General features: G+C 46.9%; 7 protein-coding genes across 7 annotated transcripts, besides 2 other annotated features; 4 read left to right on the top strand and 3 right to left on the bottom strand.

Moving 5' to 3' along the window:
- The first annotated feature begins 573 nt into the window (after nt 1–573).
- Nucleotides 574–1,407, top strand: TSTA_038810 (glutathione S-transferase, putative). Its single transcript, XM_002481065.1, has 2 exons — nt 574–810; nt 862–1,407. Exons 1-2 carry the CDS (start codon nt 601–603, stop codon nt 1,357–1,359), a joined length of 708 nt encoding a protein of 235 aa, XP_002481110.1. The 5' UTR covers nt 574–600; the 3' UTR covers nt 1,360–1,407.
- A 1,599-nt stretch (nt 1,408–3,006) lies between these two features.
- Nucleotides 3,007–4,975, top strand: TSTA_038800 (WSC domain protein, putative; the record flags this gene model as incomplete). The annotated part of the gene is made up of 4 exons (XM_002481064.1): nt 3,007–3,368; nt 3,420–3,873; nt 3,926–4,386; nt 4,442–4,975. 4 exons carry the CDS (start codon nt 3,007–3,009, stop codon nt 4,935–4,937), a joined length of 1,773 nt encoding a protein of 590 aa, XP_002481109.1. The 3' UTR covers nt 4,938–4,975.
- A 152-nt stretch (nt 4,976–5,127) lies between these two features.
- TSTA_038790 (peroxisomal 3-ketoacyl-coA thiolase (Kat1), putative) lies at nt 5,128–6,732 on the bottom strand (the record flags this gene model as incomplete). Its single annotated transcript, XM_002481063.1, has 6 exons — nt 5,128–5,233; nt 5,301–5,412; nt 5,463–5,527; nt 5,582–6,430; nt 6,481–6,576; nt 6,628–6,732. 6 exons carry the CDS (start codon nt 6,730–6,732, stop codon nt 5,195–5,197), a joined length of 1,266 nt encoding a protein of 421 aa, XP_002481108.1. The 3' UTR covers nt 5,128–5,194.
- An 849-nt stretch (nt 6,733–7,581) lies between these two features.
- TSTA_038780 (bifunctional fatty acid transporter/acyl-CoA synthetase (FAT1), putative) lies at nt 7,582–9,773 on the top strand (the record flags this gene model as incomplete). Its single annotated transcript, XM_002481062.1, has 4 exons — nt 7,582–7,961; nt 8,013–9,333; nt 9,386–9,535; nt 9,584–9,773. Exons 1-4 carry the CDS (start codon nt 7,670–7,672, stop codon nt 9,771–9,773), a joined length of 1,953 nt encoding a protein of 650 aa, XP_002481107.1. The 5' UTR covers nt 7,582–7,669.
- A 306-nt stretch (nt 9,774–10,079) lies between these two features.
- Nucleotides 10,080–12,942, bottom strand: TSTA_038770 (spindle pole body component (Alp4), putative; the record flags this gene model as incomplete). The annotated part of the gene is made up of 4 exons (XM_002481061.1): nt 10,080–10,167; nt 10,242–10,462; nt 10,517–12,525; nt 12,579–12,942. The coding sequence occupies 4 exons, from the start codon at nt 12,940–12,942 to the stop codon at nt 10,080–10,082; spliced, it is 2,682 nt and encodes an 893-aa protein (XP_002481106.1).
- A 215-nt stretch (nt 12,943–13,157) lies between these two features.
- Nucleotides 13,158–14,349, top strand: TSTA_038760 (proteasome component Pup2, putative). The gene is made up of 5 exons (XM_002481060.1): nt 13,158–13,294; nt 13,347–13,359; nt 13,422–13,500; nt 13,556–13,899; nt 13,955–14,349. Exons 1-5 carry the CDS (start codon nt 13,270–13,272, stop codon nt 14,229–14,231), a joined length of 738 nt encoding a protein of 245 aa, XP_002481105.1. The 5' UTR covers nt 13,158–13,269; the 3' UTR covers nt 14,232–14,349.
- A 30-nt stretch (nt 14,350–14,379) lies between these two features.
- On the bottom strand, nt 14,380–16,071 carry TSTA_038750 (rRNA processing protein RRP8; the record flags this gene model as incomplete). Its single annotated transcript, XM_002481059.1, has 2 exons — nt 14,380–15,970; nt 16,025–16,071. 2 exons carry the CDS (start codon nt 16,069–16,071, stop codon nt 14,380–14,382), a joined length of 1,638 nt encoding a protein of 545 aa, XP_002481104.1.
- Nucleotides 14,765–14,799: a microsatellite.
- Nucleotides 15,664–15,720: a sequence feature (GA-rich).
- Nucleotides 16,072–18,349: the final 2,278 nt, after the last annotated feature.

The following is an 18,349-nucleotide window of genomic DNA, read 5'->3' as shown; positions in this document are numbered from 1 at the left end:
AATTGAGTATGCATCGAGACTAGTTCTGGATAAGAAAGAGATTTGAAATGTCGAATGTCAGAATCAAGTCGATTGAGAGGAACGAATCTTGAAAAAAGCGGAGTCGAGCTAGTGCAAAGGGACCCCCCGTTGTGGACTTCCACAGGATGTCTTGCACCAATTGATTGCTGGCGATTTCTGATGTTTGGGTGAGTTTATTGGGTGAAGCTTTGGATTGGACTCACAGAGCGAATCAGGTGGAGGTGATTAGACCAGGATCATCTCTTAGCTCTGTGAATGTAAAGTCTGAGCTCTATTGTGATAGGGTTAGGGTTATTATTTAGTAGTCCACCAGGCTTTGTGGCTGCGATTAAGTTAAGCCCTGAATATGTCGATATGGAATTGCGACTAAAATTCACTTCTCGGCACATCTATGTTAATCATGTGAAAATCAATATCAAACAGTATACAAATCCGAGAGAAATCATCGTACAAGCCCTGAGGGGCAACCCTAATCACATGCAATGTGAGCGGACCCACTTGTTATCTTCTTCAGCTTCATCTCCTTGACTTCTATCTTCACCCACCTCTATCAGCGCCAATTGAACAGTAAGAGTCAAAATGGTGGACTCACAAAAGCTCCCCCCGCCGATCCTACACCATCTAAGTTCCTCTCAATCTCTGCGCATACTCTGGGCTCTCGAAGAGCTATCCCTGTCCAGCGGACTTGAATATAATCTGAAATGCTACAAACGCCAAAACGCGCGAGCACCGGCAGAGCTCAAGACAGTATTCCCACTGGGCAGGTCACCAATCCTGGAAGTACCAGGAGTCAATCTATTCTGTCCTTTACCTTTTTTACACGACAACAACGACAAAAAGACAATCGTCACGGAATCTCGTCTGATTCTGCAATTCCTATCAGACAAGTACTCCAACGGCGAATGGATCCCCGAAACAGACGAAGATAAGGATCGTGATACCTATTTCCAAGAATTTGCCATCGCGACTTTAAATGGAATTTTGAATAGTATCTTGTACTTTCAAATCATCCCACCCAATTCTCCCTGGCTGGTCCGCCCATTGATGTACGCAATCTTCAACCCGATTGTCAAGATCTTTAGCCAAGACATTGATCCGCATTTCTCGCTGATGGAGCGCGCTCTGTCTGATGAGAAGCCGTGGTTTTCAGGCGCCAAAATTGGGCTTGCGGATATTAATTTGTCGTGGCCGATGGATTCGGCGAAGCAGAGGGGCTATTTGGATGAGAAGAAGTATCCGAAATTGGCGGATTGGTTGAGGAGGGTTCATGAGAGGCCGGCTTATCAAAATGCCTTGAAGAAGGGGGGCTCTTATGATTTAGTTAAATTTGATATGTAAATACCATTTGTCTGTTAAGGTTGTTTGCTTAATACTAAAATTGTGTTCGGAAATGCGTGTTACTTACTAAAGGAGTCTGATTGATATATCATATACATTGAGTCATTGACAAGCCTTCGATTAGGCACCGCTCCTTGACTCTGGTCTTACTCAATGCATTAGATATCAGGTCAGTTTCCCTTCTACGTCAAGGGAAAGCCACGGTCTTTGACCCATGGATTGCTTTGTTAGACGGTTTTTATATACATATGACACGTCAAACAAAGATACATTGTACGTACGATATTCAGATTTAGGGTTTGGCCTCGGTCAAGTACCAGGCTATATTCTTTTACGGCATGTTCACACGACCGACCAAGAGTATGGATACCAATAACTAAGCACAGAGTATTAAATATGTGTACAGATTGATAAGAACCATGACATACGTAACCATCGGAAGTTCTATAAACGAATGTAACAATATGAAATGGTGGACCTGGTGGCGCCCAGCCTGCGTTTTGAATTAACGCCTTAGATTAAGGGCCTGGTCACTGCTGATGTTTCATCGCTGTACTAGATGATCATGACAATTGGATAATCCAGTCTGTCATGTTTCTTGAAAATTTTCCGGTCTATAATTATTTTTATGCAGACTAATCATTAATTCCTGTACGTAGATATGGAAGGGCCAGCGGTTCCTGGGTAGTGGAGACTCTGACACCCTTGAAATGTTGTTTTTGTTTCATGAACTGCGGTATTCTGTTAAGCGATGCAGTGACATGACTAAGTCGGGGACCGCCATGTCTGGATAGGGTCAATCAAATCGTAGATGCAGGGACAGAATCGGAGCTAACTGGATAGACGTTGGTTATGATTCGAAACGGAAAATGCAGGATGTGCTCTATTTAGTGATACAGAGAAAATTTGCGTTTGAACTGCACGGTGCATGCGGTGTCCCTGAACAATGTAATTACTAGCTGTCGCTATGATAGGACTGCAGGCTTTGATACATCCAAAGAGGAATTTTTTGCCATTAGTTTGGTTTGGAAACACACTTGTATTCGACGAGGATGCGACGTGAATGACCCGGCCTAGGTATGTATATCACACCCTGACCTGTAAAGCAACAATTATAGGGCTGTTTATGGTATGGTTTGCCATGCTTTGTTCAAGTAGCCACACAGCTAATCTTGGATTATGTTTCACGATCCAGCCCCAGCGCCTAGAACTTAGAACTACGTATTGATAATGTCCATATCCGCCGTGATGGTACAGTAATTGAACCCCATTCTGATCCATCACCCTTTTCCGTTTCTGGTAACAGCTATGCTGTCAACGAACCCTTTCAATACAGCAAGGCCCATCGAGTGGACTAGCAAGTACCGATAATTCCGGAAGTAACCTTGATCTTTGATATGCTGACTCGGAATCTTATATATACTGATGTCTTGTTCCTGAGATCCGTGTGTATTCTTGAGGCAATTCGCAGTATCTTTCCTTCGTTTCATTTTTTCTTTACAAGTGAAGAGTCTGTGACTCTGTACATTCCTTTTTGTGCTTGGTGACGATTGACTCGATCACTTCTATACGCATTCATTGAATTCATAAAATCAATCCACATTCATTGAAATTCTGCCTCAAGAACAACTTCTCTGGAACGTCAAAATGAAATCAACATCAGCCCTTCTCACCGGCTTCCTAGCCACTCTCTGGGCCGCATCTCCCACAAATGCATTCTTCCGCATGCCTTGTCCAGGCCGTCTCGTCGACGAACGAGCAGATCCCATCGTCAGTCCAGGCGCTATCTCTGGACATGTCCACGCCATCGCCGGCGGAAACGGATTCGGATTCAACATGACATACGAAGATGCTCGTGCTTCGTCATGCTCTTCCTGCCCCATCAAAGCAGATTTGTCAAACTATTGGGTTCCGCATTTGTATTATCGGGCCCAGAATGGGACTTTTGTTCAGGTACCTGTCTCAGGGGATGGGAAGGGGAATTTAGGGGGTATTACTGTTTATTACCTGTGAGTTTAAACACTACTCTCTCGAAGGCGATGTCGAGCTGACGTGGATAGTCAACGACCCGGTGCAAACAATGACCCCCTCAAAGCCTTCCCCGAAGGCTTCCGTATGCTTGCCGGCGACCCCTTTCAGCGCAACTTTACAGGCGACTTTGCTGCGCAGGCCATCAGTTATGCCTGTCTGGACTACAGCGGTGGTGGAAAGCCCGAAACCAACGAGTTTCCAGACTACAACTGCCCTGACGGACTACGTGCCCAAGTATTCTTCCCATCTTGCTGGGATGGCAAGAACTTGGATTCCCCTGACCACAAGTCCCATGTTTCGTACCCTATCTCAGGGGCTTATAACAATGGTGTTTGCCCGGATACACATCCCGTTCATCTAGTTTCGATCTTTTATGAGATTATTTTCCAGACGAATCTCTTTGCAGATCAGTGGTGGGATACCAAGCAGCCTTTTGTCTGGGCTATGGGTGATCCTACCGGATACGGATTCCATGGTGACTTTGTACGCCCACTGCTTCTTTCTGACTGTCATACGAACTAGACTGACTGTTTAGGTCAACGGCTGGAACATCGATACCCTCCAATACGCAGTGGACCACTGCCTCAACGACAGCGGCAACATATCCGACTGTCTCGCCGAAGACGGCTCTGAATTCTTCGATCTCTTCGACAATCAAGTCTCCCAATTCTGTACCCTACCGGACTTTGTTGATGAGGTTGTCGGTCCAGTGGTAGACAACCTCCCTGGCTGTAACCCTGTCACTTGGGGTCCTGAACATGCTACTCCCGGGAAATGTGAAGATGAAGCTGTTATTTCTGATGAAATGTTGGCGAATTATTATACAGATGTGACGCAGTCGCTTGGATGGGAGTATTATGGCTGTGCGTTTGATGATATTAGTACGAGGACGTTGAATGGTCCGAATGAGAGTAAGGATGAGATGACGGTTGAGAAGTGTATTAGCTTCTGCTCTGATGCTGGGTATTCATATGCTGGACTGGAGTATTCGACTCAGTCAGTCCCCTTCACCATCCTGAAATATCCACTTTCTAATTGTTGAGTCTTACAGATGCTACTGCGGAAACTCAATTCCAACAGACAAAGCACCAATCTCCGGTGTCGTAGGCGGATGTCTCTTCCCCTGCGCCGGAAACTCGACTGAAATGTGCGGTGGATCAGCTGCACTATCCGTTTATCACAACTGTGCCGGTGGCTCGTGCAAGAATGCCAATATCGGTGTGATTGAGGGTGCTGCTTCTTCGCCTGCAAATGCTGCTCCAGCACCAGGTACAAATTCAGCGGTAGCAACGGGAAAGACGACAGTTGCTGCTGGAGCTGGAACAGGAGGTACATCCGCGACGACCATGTCAGGTGGTGCAGTGTCATCCAAGACTACTTCTGCTGGTGCTTCGTCTATTACATCTGCCGCTACTACCACTGTCCCCGCGGCTGGCGGGCATATTATCCAAGGTAGTTCTACTATCACGGATATCTGCCAGTTGGAGACTGTCACGGTAACCGTGCAGGGTCCAGCGGCTACTGTTACTGTTACTGCTTACACTTGAACTTCAAGAAGATGATTGAAGTTTTGAAGTAGTCATTTGTATTCTATTCTTTCTTCCCAGTTTTCGGAGGTCAATCAACTACCTGGGTAGAATATTTACTTTCTTGAAGAAATTAATATCATTATTTTTCTGATTCATCCCCGTACCAGGCCGTATTCTTTAGTAGTTTTTTGAATTCAAAGAAACCTTTGAAATATGGTGGATACTTTACGTTCGTTTATTTCTCATGCAATTTACATATATACTACTCAAATGCATCAATGCTCCGAGACAAAGACACCGGCCATAGCCATGCCCTAATCACAATATCAGCTTACGGTACTTCCATAATCTGTCAAAAAAATATTTGGAAGGGTTACTTACCGTTCCTACACACATGGACGTTACTGCAATTCGCTTATTGGATCTTCGTAACTCGGACAGTGCAGTGACCACTTGTCGAGCACCTGTTGCGCCGAGGGGGTGACCAAAGGCACTTTCCAGTCATTAGAACTGTGGTTGATAAACGCAAGGGAGATTACTTACATTGCTCCACCGCGGGGATTGACTTTGCTTGGTGGTAGATTGAGTTTCTGTACGCAATATACTCCCTATCTCAGATATTAGTACGCAGTCCCAGAAAGAAGGTGGGCGAGGGCACTGACCATAGATGCAAACGCCTCATTGATTTCAAAAATATCAACATCCTCCACATTCAAACCGGTCTTTGAAAGAATCTTGGGAATAGCAACAGTGGGGCCAATACCCATAATCCGTGGCTCGAGACCGGCCACAGTTGCCGCAACGAATTTAGCGAGAATCGGCTGACCAAGCTGTTGAGCACGAGATCGCTTCATCAGAATCAGCGCAGCAGCGCCGTCCGTGATTTGCGAGGCGTTTCCGCCGGTGGTATGGCTGGGTTCCCATTGAGGAAAGGCAGAGCGGATCTTGGAGAGACTTTCGGCTGTTGTTCCGTAACGGATGCCGTCGTCACTGTCCACCACGATTTCTTTGACTTCGCCGGTCTTGGGATCCTTGATTGTCGTCTTGACGGGGGCGATTTCGTCTTTGAACCACCCGGCTTTCTGCGCCTTTTCGGCCTTTTGGAAACTCGAAGCAGCGAATTCATCCATCTGGGCGCGAGTAAGGCCGAACTGTCCAGCTACATTTTCCGAAGTTTGACCCATAGGCTGCTGGTTCTGGGATGCAAGTGGATGGTTCAGAATCTTATCTGAGAATTTAGGCGCACCGCCATCAGGGTTTGTGCTCATTGACTCTGCGCCAATGGCGATACCGACTTCAATAGACCCGGCAATGATCTGGTTTGCGATTTGCTGAACGGCCAGGAGACCAGAGGAGCAGAAGCGGCTGGCTATTGATGCTGCTGTGGTTTCGGGGAAGCCGGCTGCGAGGACGGCGGAGCGAGCCAGATATGCTGCGCTGGAGTTGAGGACGTTACCGACGCAGACATCTTCGACAAGGTTGGGATCAAGATTTGACTTTTCACGAACGGTCTTTTATAATCAGTATCGAGACGAGAGATTCCAGGGTGTCTCATACTTACAGTCAAGAGAGAAATTAACAGGTCGTCTAGGTTAGTATCTTTCAGACCACCTTTTTTGGCCTTGGTGAGTGGTGTCCGGACTGCAAGAGTAATGACCTGTATGAATTAGTAATGTAGCTATAGAACATCACAGCAAAATATACTTACAATATCATCTGCATTCTTTGCAAGCACCCGTTTTCTAGCAATAGACTCGCCCCCGCCGGTAATCTGGCTGGCGATAGCAGAAAGACGTTGCGAAGCCGACGACATGTTTCCTGTATGTGTGTCTGATGTTAATAGAAAAAATAATTTATGAAGGAAAGTTTTCCTTTGTATATAGGTCTCGGGTATTGCTTCAATTTTCCGATGAGTGAACAATCGTGTACAAGAGCAGATTATCCGACTAGCCAATTATCTAGATGCATGGGCTAGAATATCCTTGGTCCTCGGCTCACTCCATACAGACTCACAGACAGAAAACCGAAGAGAGTCAATGGTCAAAGATGGAAAAAGCAGGGTGGAATAAAGATGGAAAGGAATTGCCGTTGGAGAAGCCGGCATTGAATGTTACGTCGGCGTTAGGTACAGGTATTATCCACCTCCTCGGCTTAAATATTATGTGTATTGATGGTAATTTAGCGTATGGTACGGTAAAGCCACAGCCCTCTCCACATGAGAAGATGTGGAGATCAAAATTGGAGTAGATGGGGAAGATATCCTTTGAATACGGAGATGAGCTCCTCTGAAATAGCGAAGGAAAAGAGAGAGGGCCTAGAAGTGTAGCAGATGATTCACAGTATGCTGTATATCCTGATCTCTTAATCAGAGTCTTGAACAAGCTGGAGTCTTTGTAGTAAGGATGTGGGGCTATATGAATCAGTCAACGACAGAAATTCGATAGCAACGAGCAATAAACAATAACTAGGAATGGGCTAGCAACTAGTTAACCAGAGCCTTAGTCCTAGCAATCAATGAAAAACATCCACGGGGAGGGAGGAGTCGAGTCAGGATCCGAAGCAGCTGCCGATATTCTCACCGTTGTCCTCAGGCAGCTAACGGCCAATGCATACGGAGTTTTAAGTGCATGGATTCTACTTTTTCCTCTTTCTTTTTTAAATGAATATACCCACGCTCATTTCCATTTACTTTAGTAATAAGGTGCCGTGTCACATATAATCTGATACTAGCAGCTATATAACCGAAAACCATGGACATCCTCGCCCAAGCTGCAGGTAACGCCCCAGCAGCCCTGGGCGGAGCGGCTCTGGCTCTGGCAACAGCCGCCTATACCAATGCGAAATTCGGCATCAAGGCCGACGTGGACAGTTTGCGAGATGAAGCTGCATTCGGAAAAAGACTTGCGCAACGAATTGGCGAGTTGGGGGATACTTGCACATTGTACGGCATGCTCAAAAGGGTCATTGAGGTGAACAAGCAGGGTTCGGCAGAGGCGCTGTGGTTCGAGAATAAGACTTGGACATATGATCAATTAAAAGATTGTAAGTTTCAATCTATCTGATTAGATGTTATGTCTTATTAATATATAACAGACGCGGATCGCCTGGCTGCTTATGTCTATGCCCAAGGTATCCGGACTGGCGACTTTGTCGCTGTCTATACTATTAATTCTCCGGAAATGGTATTCATAGTATATGCCCTCTCAAAATTAGGAGTTGTCGCTGCAATGATAAACACAAACCTCAGAGACGAGACATTCAAACACTGTCTCAAAATCTCAACATCAAAACTCATCCTCTCAACGCCGGATCTGGCCGAATTCGTCAGATCGGACGACATCCCGAAATTTTCGTTAAATGTGTCTTCCTTTGACTCTGTGTTAAATATACCCGATGATACTACCCTGATTACTTCCGAGACACTTGCTCAAATCCCAGAGTCGGACGTTTCATCCATCCTTCCAGCGAAGAGGAGTCCCCCCGACCTGGCTGTCTTGATATACACGTCCGGCACGACAGGAAACCCTAAAGCATGCGCAATTCGGAATATCATGACCTTGGTCACGTCCACACCTTTACCGAAGGACACCAGAAATCCATCCAAATACTATCCCATGCGCATATACTCATCACTACCTTTATTCCACGGCACTGCCTTCTTCAGTGGAGTATGCTACGCAGTCGGCAACGGTGGCACATTATGTCTCCGCCGAAAATTCTCAGCCTCCAATTTCTGGAAAGACGTGTATGAATCCCGGTCTACGCGGGTGTTGTACATTGGAGAATTGTGTCGATACCTATTAGCCTCACCGCCGTCGCCCTACGACAAGAAACACAATTGCATCATCGCATTTGGTAACGGACTCCGAACCGAGATATGGGATAAATTCAGTGAGCGGTTCAATGTCCCCGAAATCCGGGAGATATATCGATCTACAGAAGGTGTTGCGCGATTCGATAACTTCTACGGTGGATCGTTTGGTGCAGGCGCAGTTGGATTTCAGGGTCCCATTCGACGCCTCTTCGAGCAAGATACATATCTCATCAAATTTGATATGGAGACTGAAATGCCGTATCGCGACCCCAAAACGGGGTTCTGTGTTAAAGTCGGTGCGGGAGAAGAAGGTGAGGCCATTGGTCGAGTACGTACTCGCCAGGCTCTGACGGAGTACCTGCATAACGAGGAAGCCACCGAGAAGAAACTGATGAGAGATGTCTTTGAGAAAGGTGATTTGTTCCAGCGAATGGGTGATTTGTTGGTTCGCGATCATGACGGTTGGATCCGGTTTGGGGATCGGGTTGGAGATACTTTCCGCTGGAAAGGGGAGAATGTCTCTGCGGGTGAAGTGAGGGATCATATTTGTCGGATGGAGAATGTGCAGGATGCGGTTGTGTTTGGTGTGAAATTGAAAAAGTACGCCTCTCTACTACCCTCGACTTGTGGATCTGGCTAACTGGTGGAATAGTTATGATGGCCAAGCAGGCGCAGCAGGCATAACCCTTGAACGACGAACACCCCAAACAGAAGCAGCTGCAATCAACAATCTATGGAAATTCCTTCGCTCGCAGGGTGTACCAACATACGCAATCCCGCGACTCGTCAGATTCACCAAGGAGTATGCTTAACCCATCTTTCAAGAAAGGATGATACTAACTGATTGCAGAGTCGCTACAGGAGTAACATTCAAACAAGCCAAAGGCGAGCTAGCAAAGCGCAGCTGGAACCCTGAATCACCCGTTGATGGGGGTGATACATTGTATTGGCTGAATTCGAAGAATGGGAAGCACCCGGTATATGAGAAGTTAGACAGGGATGGCTGGGAGGAGATTGAGAGTGGGAGGGCGAAGTTATAACCTGGAGTCCTCTAGCCATAGACTTACACCTACCTCGACAGGCAGGCGTGGCTGAATTTGTAGATATAGGTAGATATGTAAATGAGGCTCTTCTGTGCGCGACTGTATGGGTATCGATATGTCATGAGGTATCATCAATCTATTTAAGATTGAAGTAAAGTAATACAAGCATAGGACAACGCTGGATGAACACAAATAGAGAATGCGATGGCATGCCCCATTCCACCTTATAGACCCTCGCATACCGTAATGATGCAAATGCTGATCAATGAAAATAATCATAACAAATGCATTGCGGGGACCCCTTCATACGTCATCATCCTTCCCGATAGAACTCAATGAATGTGCAAGTTTGAGGAGGACGACACTCTCCGTGGCCGCGAAGTAGTTCAAACTATTACCCCAAAAACGTTAGCATATACATCTCCGAAGACCGCTCGTCTTGCATCGGCTCGATAGAATACATACCTGTCCAGCAAAATCCGCAAATGCCGATTGAAGTGGTCCTCATATCGCTTCAGTGTATCCTCCAATTTGGCTAATCGCGTCGCATCGTACGGACGGGCATCGGCTGGCGCTCCAGGGGCCCCGGCGGACAAATCTGGGTCTGCGGTGGACATACTTCGACCTAGTGAGGCGGCGGTCCAGGAGGCGAACATTGTACAGCATGTCATTAGTTTGGAATGAATCTGTATACTATCAGTTAAGGCTACCTTCATTTTGATCCGAGAGGTGAGGGGTACCTTTAAGAGCTTAGCTTGAGTAAGCATACACTCCTTAAGACACGTATCCAAAAAATCAACATGGTCCTGCATTAATTCGTCCACTGTTCGATTAACCTGTTTCGATCCATCAAGTGCATGATCATCTATCGGCAATGCACCGCTTTGAGTACTAGCAGCAGTACCATTAACGCGTTCCATCAAACTCTGCCAATTAGGCTCAATCACCTCAGCCGTACAGAAATATAGGAGCTGTTGAATAAAAACCAGCATTTTGGCTCGTAGAGTCCATGCTCTTCGTTTCCACATTTCCAGTCTTCGATCAGAGGATTTGTGGCGCCAACCGAGGGTCTTTTGTTGGTCTTGCCAGGACGTCACGAGGAGATGTTCGAGGTGTCGTAGTGAAAGGAGGTAACGGAAAATGAGCTGATAGCGTAGTACGGTCTTTCGACTGATTACGAGAGATAGTGGGAAGGGGACAAGGTAATCGAGTTCAAGAGCATCGAAGCCGATAATGTCTTTTTCGTCTTCGGCTGATTGCGTGGTTGGAGTTTGGTATTTTTCAAGTCCGCCGTCCGGATTATCTTGATCAATACCAGAAACGCTGACGACCTGCATCAGCCATCTGGTCAAGCCAATCTTGTTCATTTTCACTTTGACATCTTCTTTGAACGGGTCTGATGCGGCAATGCTTCCTGGTTGTCGGAGGACTAGATCTAGCAAAGACTGAAGTTTACTTTCGTTGACGTTTTTAGCAGCTTTACGCAGCTCCGAGGCACTGAGTTCCATAAAATAAGAGAAAAAGTCTGACCGATCGAGGAAGAAGTAGTGTTTCAATGAGCGGAAGCGTGTAGTAAGCGAGTTTTCGGATAAGAGAAGATTCAACAGCGACGTATTGGCGTATGCATAAGCACTATTCACGTTGTCTAGGAATCGAGGATCATCAAACGTCTTGGGGACATCTTTGACTGCCTTGTTGACGTCCACGCCTCCACATTCTCGAACCACATTCAGATACTTTCCAGCGAGGAGTACTTTGTCCCTCACGCTTTCCAACTGTGGAGGTACCTCGTTGTCTCGAATCGTGTATCGCTTCTCCCAATACTCATCGGTATAATCTTCTTCAAGTTTCTCTCTCTTGATCCATTTCTGCTCCTTGATCAAAAATTCACCGTGAGGATCTCGGATTTCGCCATGATGTAGCCATTCATTCAGCATCGTCATATACGGTCTACTAGCCTCTCGGAGCAGTGTCTGTAGTAGTGTTTTTGTTGCGGGATCTCCTGAAAACGTAGCCAGGCGTTCTGTCAAAAGTCCCAGAACGTTCCCTCCTTTGCAGATCTTCTTGCTAGACATACTTCCAGGTACCAGATCACCGCCTTCTTTCAACTGCTCAAGAATATTGTCAACGTCGTCAAAATCATCAATCGACTCGTCCAGATCTTGATCCAGAAGCTTGTTTCGCCTAAGCAGCTCTTGACTAAGTGAATGCAGTTGCGCTAGGCTTTGACTTGTGGGCATGGTCTGAAGGTGGAGAACATGCAGCGTGAAGTTCGGGTTGTTCAATAACTGATTCTCGAGTTGCGCTATGAGAATCAGGTAATCTTTGAGAAGCTTTCGAATAGCCGCGCACAGAGCGTGGCTGACAGCTCCATATTCCGGTCGACTCAACACATCGATAAAGGCCTCCAAAGCGCTGTAATGGGTCGCCATTTTCAGCATCGATATCGTCAGATCTTTCAAACTTGGATCTAAGCCAGGGCCAATCTGAAATGCCGGACCGACTAATCTGTCTTTTTCCACGGATGGATCGTATGATGAATGATAGCGTATATGCTGGCCCTCGTAGCCCATAAAAACAAACAATATGTCTTGTAAGATGGCATTCTCTTGTTCCTCCATAGACAATTCTTTAAACGATATAGGCTCGAGCGATTGCGGTGCTGTCGACGCAAGTGGAGGGACCGAGATACGAGTTGCTAAAGGAGCAGCAGAGTGTGCGATCAAAGTAGCTTGAGGAATCCACGGTACTAAACAGCAATCAGCTCATGGTATAGACTATTGGCAGACATTGTAAGCGTACCATCTGCAACCTCTCTATCCCTCCTCCTCGGCGGCGAAGCCGTCTTTTTAGATCGTGATCTCCCAAATTCACCGCGATTGCCTGCATTCGGAGACTCCTTGACTGGATTGCGCGTCTTGACATGAACTTTTTCGCGCGAAGTTACAGTAGTTCGCTCCGTTCGACGGTCCATCGCACTGCTGGATTGTCTATGCAGCTCCCTTGCACTTGACGTGCTTCCGCGCAAATTTTCCATTTTGGCGTTGTCTTCGCCTTGTCGAGATGATCTATATTCGTGTTCACCAGCAGCGCGACTGGGAGCGACGCGGGGTCGTGAACCGCCGCCTAGGTTGTAGCTGGCAGCACGACGATCATTGGAGGTCATACTCTCTTAGACGGATTTGATGGCGAGCATGTAGGTCGGGAAATAGGTTGACTTTCGAAAAACAACGTAAGTAGGTATCTAGGTATGAGCTTGCTTTCCCTACTATGCGGCCCAAAAAGGTGCGTTGTATGGGGATTCTGCTTTGGGTCTAGCGCCGCTCTCCGCCCAGGCACCCGGCGTTTACGTAGGAACTGACCGACAGCTTTGAGCTCGACAAGCTACCATCTTTCTTGCTGCCATCGATCGATCTACAACAACCCTACTTGCAAATCTCGTGTCGAACCTTGTTTCTTTCAATATAGAGAATTTTACAGATAAGTATACAACATGTTTATTGCGCGCTCAGAATACGGTGAGCTCTACCGTCCTTGAATGATTATCAACCATAGCTAACAGCTTCATAGACCGCGGTATCAAGTACGCAGAACCGATCTATCTGTTCATATAATCTCCAGGGCTAGACTGACAGATATTGATAGCACCTTCTCTCCTGAAGGTCGTTTGTTCCAGGTCGAATACTCCTTAGAAGCTATCAAGCTTGGTTCAACTGCCATCGGAGTACGTCTACCTCAGTCATATCCTCTATCAGGTGATACTCACCAAAGAAAAACAGGTAGCAACGTCAGAAGGTGTAGTCCTCGGTGTCGAAAAACGAGTCACCTCCAGCCTCCTCGAAACCTCCTCCGTCGAAAAGATTGTCGAAATCGACCAACATATTGGCTGTGCCATGTCCGGTCTACAAGCCGATGCGCGGTCGATGATTGAACATGCCCGCGTCGAATGTCAGAATCATGCATTCCATTTCGCAGAATCGCTTCGCGTCGAGAGTTGTACACAGGCTATTTGTGATTTGGCGTTGAGGTTTGGTGAAGGTGCGGAGGGGGAGGAGAGTGTTATGAGTCGGCCATTTGGAGTTGCGCTTTTGATTGCTGGTTATGATGAGGATGGGCCGCAGCTGTTCGTCCCCTTATCTTTTACCCTTTCTGTTGGATGATTGCTAAACCGGGTGTAGATATCACGCTGAGCCATCAGGAACGTTTTACCGATACGACGCGAAAGCCATCGGCTCTGGAAGCGAAGGAGCCCAGGCAGAATTGCAAAATGAGTATCATCGATCCCTCACCCTCGCCGAAGCGGAGACCCTTGTTCTCAAGACATTGAAACAAGTCATGGAGGAGAAACTAGATGCCAAGAATGTTCAGTTGGCTAGCGTTACGAAAGAAAAGGGTTTCCGGATCTACGATGAGGAGGAAATGGGTCGAGCTGTTGGGCAATTGGGTGGAAATTAGAATCTTTTTGTCTCCCTAATACAATTGTCGTCTCGGTTGTTCGAAAATATGATGTAGCCATGAGAATATTTTTACATCGTGGAAAAGACAGTCTTATGAACGATCTTGTAAGATTTCCATCCCGATCTATTTCGATAGTGGGCAAGGTTCATCGGATTTTATATACACACGGCTTCAAAACCTTGGCCTCCTGCTCTGCGGTCAACTGTTTGCTCGCCTCATCATCCCCACGATCAATAAACCTCTTCTTAGTCTGTGTCGACTTCTCACTGTTCCGTCGAGCAGGAGCAGGAATTATACCCGTATATTTACCCTTTGTCGGCGCACCACCAGCCTTGACGAATTCCATCTTGACAAACATCTTATTAGACTTGTCCACCGATTCCTGTTTGAGCACAAAGCCGCGTGATTTGAACACTTCGACAAACGCGGAGATGTCAGTATCGTCGTTACTGCCGCTGCCAGGCTGGGCATCTTCGGCATAGATTTCTTCATCCTCATCGGCATCTTCCTCGTCAGACTCGTTATTTCCATTCTTCTTCTTTTTCTTGTTCTTCAACTTCTTCTTTTGCGTATTCGACATCGTAGCTTCATCTCTCTTCAACCCTATCTGAGCCTTTTTGCGATTCACTTTCCCAAAGCGACTTTTAACTTCACTAACCCAACATTCACCTTTCCCATCGCCGCGGAGTACGCGCCAGGCTTCTTCAACGAACGAGACCCAATTCGTGCCCATCAGACTGAGACAGAATATCGTCACATCGACACTGCCATCTGTCACGGGTAAATTCGCGATATCCGCTTTTGTGACTAGCGAGTCGTCGGGGGATTGGAGGTCGAAGTTGAGAAGTTTGAGTTGCAGTTTTTTCGCTGAGGGTATTAATGAACGTGCGAATTGGGCGTCGCCGCAGCCTAGGTCGGCTATGGTGCATAGACCGTTTGGTCTGCGTGGTAATGGTGCCACTGCATTGTTGTTATGTTTCTTTGTGTCGTTGTGATGCGCAGGTACGGCGCCGCGTTTCCGGACAGCGGCGATGTAGCCATCCACAGGGTTCGAGGGCCATGATTCCTTGACTTGTCGTGAGAAGCCATTGTGGTATTCTGTGAATAATTCGGGATTGGCTTCGAACATGGCCTGTGCTTGCTTCGATGGAGTAGTGTAAAGAGTCTCGTTGAGATGGCGGAAGCGAGCAGACATGAGCTTCTCACGCATCTTTTGCTGAAGTGGTGTGAGTTTTGCCGTGGAGGTGGGGGCTGCTGGAGGTAATACTACTGAAGTGATTGTAGCATTGTCAACTGGGGTAGTCGCTGAAGTATCGTCCTTTGCATGCGTTTTTCTTTCCTCGCCGCGAGCTTTCTTCTGTTTCTTGTTCACTCGACCCTCCCCAGCTTCAGCCGATTTCTGCTGAACTACTTCATTATTTTCAGATTGCTTGTTCTCCTTCTGTTCCTTCTTCTTGTCCTTGGCCTTCTTATTCTTAGTCTTCTTGCTGCTCTTATCGGTATGGCCCTCAATATGCCGTTTAAACATCTCATCGACATTGGACTTGGTCACCCCATTCTCCCTCTTTCTCTTCTTCACACTTTGACCAACATTTTCGTTACTTTCGGTCGTGGCTGCATTAGATGCTGTAGGGGTGGAAGTTGCGTGCTGCTTTGACGAAACTTCCTTTTGCGGTTTCAGATCGGCGGTCGATAATGACCAACCTGGTACAGCAAACATGGCCAATTTTTGCGTTCTGTGCATATATCAGAGATATAACAGTGTGAACGTCGACTGTGATAATCAGGACGGGATTTTTTTTCTGTCACCGCCGGCAGAATTGCAAAAGTTTCCCATCTTTTTTAGGCCAATAGCAGCCTTCAATTGATAAGGCGGTCAGCCTATCCAAACTGGCTTCATCTCACGAAACGCTCGATCAAACAACCCAGTTATATCAGCTAATCCGAGCCCTCGTGGCTCAGGATTTACACCATTCTCTATCCAGGTAGATTCTAGGATGCAATAAGCATAGAACAAACACAATCCAAATCAGTTGGCTGGTAGCACAACCGCACAGGTCGTTTATACATTCGAAGGCTTTTTACAGAGTACTCTTGACTTTGCTTCTTTTTCCTGCTTCAAAGTTTTGCTTATCACTATTTACCCCTTTCCAACAAGCTTGTTTTTTTACTTTTGCTTTTTGTTTCTGTTTCTAAGTTCTCAGGCTCGTGAATAAAGTTGAGTTCTTCTCGGGTTTATACGGGGCTTGGAGAGGTTTGGAGGAGAACAAAGGGTAAATCAGGAAAAAGGGGCTTGGATTTACGATAAATTTACTAAGTACTTTTCTTTTGATTGGAGAGTCAATGAGGAAGTTGTTGGATTTGCTGTCGTCGGTGGACTTTGTCTTTTTTTGCTTCGGTCTGTCCATCGGAGGTCCGCTGGAATTCTTCATGTCCGCGGTGCAATTCTTTCGGATGCGTACTTCCGTACGAGGTATCGCCAATTTCTTTCTCATGGACTGTCAGAATGCACCACGTACATACATTGCAGGTTCATATTGATGCTAGATGCAGCTTGATTATCAAGCGTATGAGGTCGTAGCGCGATTAGTGCCAGATCGATCATACAGAGACTTGACTGAGACAGATGAGTAGGGGATCCAGCGATCGGCAGGAGACTCAATTCGATGATTCGACAAACTCTATGAGATCGGGCGGATGGTGCCATTATGGTCCGGCCATATGGAAATGAGATCTGGCTTAGTCGCTGACTCGCTATATTCCTCCGAATCGATAACTAAATACGTACTACTGCGACAGCAGCCAAGCATTACGCTGCATGGAGTCAAGACATCACTAATTAGTAATCTGGAGATGCCCAAGGATGAGAATGGTTCGTACGGGATGCTAACTACATGCCTAAACAGGTAACAAATGCCGTAGCCACTGCTGAGGCTCATTCAACACTAAACGGATTAGAAATGGAGTGCTGGCTGAACGGACATACGACGTATGGACGGCGGGAGTCGAAGCTTTAACTAGAGGCGGTGGGGTCACTAACGGCCTGGATTGGGCCTGTTGTTGGGGGCAGTTGTATGCTAGCGGGTGCGCTAGTAGCACTAAAAAGAGCCTATCTCGCAGTATGAGTCCCGGAACGGTTAAGCCCAAGGCCATGCCACTTTTTGGGTCATCTTGGGTTCTGACGTGGGGCCTGTGTCGATTCGTTCCGTTGCGTATAGCTCAGTAGGCATAGCTTCTGCCATGATCCATGGGTGGGAGTCTGCCTTGCGACAAATCGGCATCCGACGCATGGAATCGGGAGTTTCCGTAATCCTTGAGTTCTCGAGCCTTGAGCCAAAGGAGAGCTCCCAAACCACTCAAACCACGAGGAGTGTCCCACTTCGGCTTGATCAATCTACTATGTATCACTATCTCCGCCGTTCAAACAAAAGAACAGGAGGCTGAAAATGAGTGCGCCTTGCGAGTGGTCGCTGGCAAGTAGACTAGTCGCTGACAGTTCCAATATCAGCATGCGTATTATAACTCCACTCCACACATCATTCGGCTCAACCACACCTCGCCCAAGTGACCATGTCTTGTTGGTAGTAGTGGCATCTGCATGGCATGGTTAACCCCGGAAAGCCATTGTTGCACGAGATTGTGCTTCAGCTCTGATGAATTTTTTTGACACATCACATAATGTCATTGCCGCCAGTACCTTAGCCGATGCATTAACCGTAATCTTGTAGGATTCAAATCGGATGCGAAGTGCATACTCCTTTCAATCGTTATGGATAAAACAAATACACCTGCCATTGAGAGTTCTTCACCGTTGACCCAATTGACACCTCAAACGTGCATTGTCCCCAGTCTTTTTGATTTCCGAGTGGCTGCGCGACGAGTGTGCTCAAAGTCAATTTGCATCGCGCGACCCAGTGGAGGCTCTTTGGCAACTAGTTGATGGTAGGGCAGTACTATTACGCCTCCACTCAGAGTCATCGGACCGTGCCTGGACGTGTACAATAAGTATAAATCGATCAGATCATCATTGAGTCTTGGGAGTTTCATTTCCCCTCCATCCGTGCCCCTCACCAGAGTCTATTCCCGCGATTCGCTTTGCATTGACTTTTACCTCA

The sequence above is a fragment of the Talaromyces stipitatus genome, genomic scaffold (assembly GCF_000003125.1).
Source record: "Talaromyces stipitatus ATCC 10500 scf_1105507295541 genomic scaffold, whole genome shotgun sequence".
NCBI lineage: Eukaryota > Fungi > Ascomycota > Eurotiomycetes > Eurotiales > Trichocomaceae > Talaromyces > Talaromyces stipitatus.
Note: the sequence above shows the minus strand (reverse complement) of the source record. Positions and strands in the feature narration are given on the sequence as shown.

Coding starts and splice junctions, on each gene's coding strand:
- TSTA_038810 (XM_002481065.1), top strand. CDS start 601: ATGGTGGACTCACAAAAGCTCCCCCCGCCGATCCTACACCATCTAAGT. Junction 811..861: donor CAATCCTGGAAGTACCAGGA/GTCAATCTATTC, acceptor AACGACAAAAAG/ACAATCGTCACGGAATCTCG.
- TSTA_038760 (XM_002481060.1), top strand. CDS start 13,270: ATGTTTATTGCGCGCTCAGAATACG. Junction 13,501..13,555: donor TTGGTTCAACTGCCATCGGA/GTACGTCTACCT, acceptor AAAGAAAAACAG/GTAGCAACGTCAGAAGGTGT. Junction 13,900..13,954: donor GATGAGGATGGGCCGCAGCT/GTTCGTCCCCTT, acceptor AACCGGGTGTAG/ATATCACGCTGAGCCATCAG.